General features: G+C 33.4%; 1 protein-coding gene across 1 annotated transcript; it reads right to left on the reverse strand.

The window, feature by feature from the left end:
• Positions 1-1,642: 1,642 nt before the first annotated feature.
• On the reverse strand, positions 1,643-4,514 carry LOC105131827 (zinc finger protein WIP2-like). Its single transcript, XM_011034998.1, has 2 exons — positions 3,773-4,514; positions 1,643-2,704 (listed from the first exon to the last, which is right to left on the reverse strand). Exons 1-2 carry the CDS (start codon positions 4,412-4,414, stop codon positions 2,267-2,269), a joined length of 1,080 nt encoding a protein of 359 aa, XP_011033300.1. The 5' UTR covers positions 4,415-4,514; the 3' UTR covers positions 1,643-2,266.
• Between the last annotated feature and the right edge of the window lie 635 nt (positions 4,515-5,149).

Consider the following 5,149-nt stretch of genomic DNA (forward strand, 5'->3'; position numbering starts at 1 on the left):
ATCATTTCCTTTGAATTTTTCAGCAATAGTAACACCTCAAATGGTATATGCTCCATCCATCAATTAGCACATCCATCCACTAACCACGAAAAAGGGCATCATATGCACTCCAATAAAAAAAGCTGATGTTTATATATATTTGCAGAATGAAAAAAAGAAAAGAAAAGCATATCTCAGCTGCGTTTTTTGAAACAAATTAAGATATATATATACACACACACTCAAACTATCTTCTTATCCATTGAGCTTTGCTTTATTATCTATAAATCCACATTCTCCGCTACCCTTATATGAGGTACGTGTATAGGCCACGAGTATCTTTACAGAATGAATTATTAAAGACAATAAATACCCAAAAACCACAAAGATACCATCCACGCATGCATCATCATGGCTAAAAGAATGAAGAGGTCATCAATTGATATTGTCAGTTCAAAGAAGCAGAAGAGGTGATTTGTTATCAATTACTTCATGGTCCATGGAAGCTTCTGTCTCCGTGTCAACGAAGTACAGAGCTATATCCATGGGATTGGGAACGTTCCGTCATGGAGCGAGAGACAGGATGAAGGCATCCATGATCACTTGATCTCGTGCATCCACTAGGCATCATTCAAGAACCTAGGGGTGATGTTCAAAAGCAATTCTTCAATCTTAGTAGTTAATTAATTTAATAATTCACAAGGAAAATAGAGAAAATCTATCAAGCAAAGACACGCATACATTGATGACAATTATTAAGGACAATTAGGAGCTGTACATTTCTCTCTCACATAACCTTAGGATTAATTTATGCATAATATATATATATATATATATATATATATATATATTTATGATGAGTCTCATATTTGTGTGAGATAACCGGCTACAATACTGAATATGGATGTGTTAAATAATTCCTGATCATATATATATATATATATATATATTTTTTAAGAAAATTTATAATAGGATTTGTTGAGAAAGAATTGGTTTTTTTTCTTTGAATGTTTTTTGTAATATTCTCATTTTTTTGGGGTTAAATTTTTATGTAATGTAACATTAAAGAAGAAATCACTAAAATATATTTTATATTGATATTTTAAAAAATAAGAGGCTAGTCTAGCAGTTAAAGTGATATGTTTTCTTTTTTTAACTTTCTAGTAGTAATAATAGTAGTAGTAATAATAATAATTTTATATATATCTATTTTAAATTTTAACTTTTTGATAGATTTATGAAAATTGTTATCATAATTACAAATTAAGCACTATGTGGAGGATGGTTTTAGTTTCTCTTTCAAGTTCAAATAGCACACAGATCCATTTTAACTTCACAATTTATTATAAAAATAGATAGGTTTTAAGTAATCATTGATAATATTTTTTTTAAAATAACTTGGTCATATTATAACCATTGATTAATTATTAAATTTATCATTTAAATAAAAAGAATATAATAAATAATGAATATAAAATTTATGAAGCAAATTATTTGTAACTAGATTTCTAAACTTTAATTAACTCATAACATTAAAATTTATATTCTTGATCTATTTTCTCAACAAAAAAAATCAAAATTCAATCCCAAAATATATCTTAGCCGAATTCCTCATTTATCCATACAAAATGAATCCCGAACTATTCAAAATGGATATCATATATATTCCAAAATCATTATATATATATTATCCATCGTTTGTATCGGGCCTTGCATGTATTCAACACCAGCCCAGGATGATTGCATTGACAAATATTATTCTACATTACCTGTGCTAATTCCCAGAAGAACATAAACTAATTGTCCTAGATAGGTTTCTCTGAAAACCTAAAAGCGAATCCTAAAGAAAGATTGAGGCAATTGATTTTTCGGAGACTCCTCATCCTCAGAACATACAGTAGCTAGCTAGGTGTATACTTCCAGAATAATAATGAAAGCTTCTCATGCATGAGCTTCTTGGCCAATATATGTTTTGATCAACTTCTATTCATGAGAAGCTCGCCAATAAGAGGAAATTATTAAATAAAAAAAAAAGAGGCATCAACATGAGTTGAAAAGAAATGAATTTACAGGAACTTACCCTAACTTCCTAACATGATGTGTTTAAGGATCCTAAATATGGGGGCATACATGGGTAACACATTAGGAAACAAAGGTGGCTTTCCAAGTAAATATTGATGATGCCCACTTGTTCTCACTTCAAAAGCCTATGGCTATATATAATTAAGTTCATAAATTAAGATAATTAATTCACTAATCTTATTAATTAGCAGCCACATGTTTTATTTCATTGCATGGACTCGTTATCTTGCTCTACATCAGATGAAGGTTCATCTTCTTCCTCGAATCCATCATTGCCATAGGCTGCATGGCCACTCCCAAAAGCCTTGATGTGATCCTTAAGTGATCTCTTGTGCTTAAAATCAGACCCACAAATGCAGTACCAAAGCTTACCACAGTTCTTTTCATGAGTTCTCCAATCTCCCCTCACAGCAAAAGCCTTCCCACATTTTCTACACATAAAAGGCTTAATTCCATGCTTCCTCTTGTAATGCGTTTGAAGGGTTCTAAAATCTTTTAGAGGCTTCGCTCTTGGATGATCAATGTTGTTTTTGCACCCTGGGGCACAACAATAGCAAGGAAGCCTTAGCATTCCTGTCGGCTGAGTTCCTCTTAGAGATTCAGGCCCTTTTCTGTATTGAGATCCATGCCCCCACATATGCATCTAAAGAATTTCAGTCACACCAAATAATATCAGCGAAAAGGAAACACAACAAAAACAAAAACAGCTAAAAGTGCTATCTAATCACACTAGAACCAAAGAAAATTTGGAACCACTTGAACCTCATACAAAAAAAGCAGGATTTAGTACCAGCACAAAATCTTAATCATCTGCAAAACCGCGTCTAAAGAAAGCATTATGTGTTCTATTGATAAAGTTAAGAATTAAAGGTGAGATATATGCTTGGTGTCTGAAAAATTTCTGTTTATCATCGGACTCAAATTCTTGATGAAATAGGTATTTGCAAAGCATATAAATATATAGCATTACTTTCTTTACTAAACAACAGTACTAATGATTGTGATTGTTCATTAAAGAGGCAGAAGGGTTTCGATCTCTTTGTTCTAACTCAGAGTATTGAAGGGTATTACTGGCTACTATAGTTCATTTCTTTTCCTTTCTTTTCTTTTTCTGTCTTCTTTTTTTTTTTTTTTTTTTTTAAAGAGGTGGGGTGGGGTGAGTTGAGTTTTCTACATTTCTTAGATTAGAACATAGATGGTCTTTATGAGTGCCTGTGAAACTTTTGGTAGCAAGGTTATGAAAAAAACTGTTTGAATTGAATTGAAGGTGTGGAAATAGAAATTTGTTGTATGATTAAGATCGTTAAACAAAACTGCAAGATTTTCAGTTCTGCACATCAGCCAATGTTGAGAGCACAAACTTCAAAGCCTGAAGGGCATAAGGAACATTGCCTAAGTTGTTCAATCACATAAAGGAAAGTACTGATCTCAGTCTCACTAATCAGAAAGATTTTTTTGGGAATCCAAAACCCATAGACCATGCAAGAAAACAAAAATTAGAGTTCATTTCTCCTGTTAAAATCCAAGGATAAAAAAAAAAAAAAAAAACCTAGTGAAAAATCCAAATCTTGGAACAAATTCATGACCAAAGAAAATAAATAATTTTTCTTGTTTTTCCTTTAAGTTAAAAAATAAAAAAGCCAAGAAGGAGAGATGAATTAGGAAAGGAGTCTTTTGGGAGGGCCACAGTAGATAGGTTCCATGAAATTACCTGCATGTTGTTATATCTGTTGAAGGTTTTGCAGCAAACAGGACATGAGAACTGAGTTGGGCCAATCAAAATCTGAGAAGGAGTAGGGATCCAATACTGACCCTTATTAAGCCTGCTAATGGGGTACACAGAATCATCACCATCTCCATCTTTGTCAGTGATCTCCGAAGAAGAAGATAGCACAGTTGCCATCTCTGCAGCACTAGGGCTTGGCAGCCCTATATGTAGTGCAACAGAAACAGACTCCTCCTCTTCTTTATTATTAGCACTACAACTAGAAAAGAAGCTTTCTTGATCTTTGGCCCTGTACTTGATCTTGTCCACATCCATAACTCTGCAACTTAGTTCTTGAATTTCTTCTTCTTCTTCTTCTTCTTCGTCATCCTGTTGTTGTTGGTCTTGCTCTTTTCCCTGCCTCGTTGGACTTAACCTTAAAAGGGGCAGGGCTTCTTTAAGAGGAGGAGAGCGAGGTGGGTTCTGATAATAGTGAAAGTAAGGCTGGTTATGGTTGGCAGGCAAGGTAGTACTTGAGTAAAAGTTGTGAGTATAAGGGAGTTGCTGTGGAGGAGATGGGTAATGTTGGAGAGGGTTGTTGTTGAACTTGACCCAACCTGTGAAGAAATTTGAGTAAGGGTCGGCCATGGGTGGAAAATGGTGAGGAGAATAGTTTAGCTTGGTGGGTTTGCTTTTATAGACGAGAGAGGGAGAGAGAGGGGGGGAGAGTACAAGATGACTGAAGAGAGATTATATGGTGGAGAGTGGCGAGAGACTATATGTATTGAATAAAGGCAATAATAATGTCACTTTAGGGGATGGTATAAAAGAATAGTGTATAGTTGCTTCTTTTTATTATTAATTTGAGGGAAGAATCCATTTTTTTTATAGAAAAAAAAAACCATGAGCAAAATATGAATAGAATCTAGAAGATATACCGTTATTAGCCGTTTTATGGACCAGTTTATTTTAGGTCACTAATTAATCTACATTTAAAGCCGTTAATTACTGTGGAGGTACTTTAGCCGTCACAGCTACAGCAGCTGCAGTGAACAAAGTTTTACACCATTATTTAGTTTTTAAATAAATTATTCAGTATATTTAAGGTTCTAATGTCTTACTTTGTATAAAAATGAGACGTATAAACAACTTTTATGACACGCCTTGTGTTTATACGAGATAGAGAAGAGCAATTTCCGATGCACGAAATAATTTTTCTACTCCCACCACAATATCAAACATATTTAGACCTATATATTAATCTGTTTTTGCTATTAATAAGGACAGTCTCGTTGACTTTGCCCGCAATTTATTGTTACTAATTTGCCCTCCCAATTGAACTACTAATTTGGTGGAGTTTTATTCTTAAAAAGTTAGGTGTAA

This window comes from Populus euphratica, unplaced genomic scaffold, assembly GCF_000495115.2.
Source record: "Populus euphratica unplaced genomic scaffold, PopEup_1.0 scaffold101.1, whole genome shotgun sequence".
Classification (NCBI taxonomy): domain Eukaryota; kingdom Viridiplantae; phylum Streptophyta; class Magnoliopsida; order Malpighiales; family Salicaceae; genus Populus; species Populus euphratica.

What these genes read in the sequence shown, in the direction of transcription:
- LOC105131827 (XM_011034998.1), bottom strand. Translation starts at nt 4,414, where the DNA reads ATGGCCGACCCTTACTCAAATTTCTTCACAGGTTGGGTCAAGTTCAAC. An exon ending in ACAGATATAACAACATGCAG is followed by an intron (nt 2,705 to 3,772) that starts GTAATTTCATGG and finishes GAAATTCTTTAG; the next exon opens with ATGCATATGTGGGGGCATGG.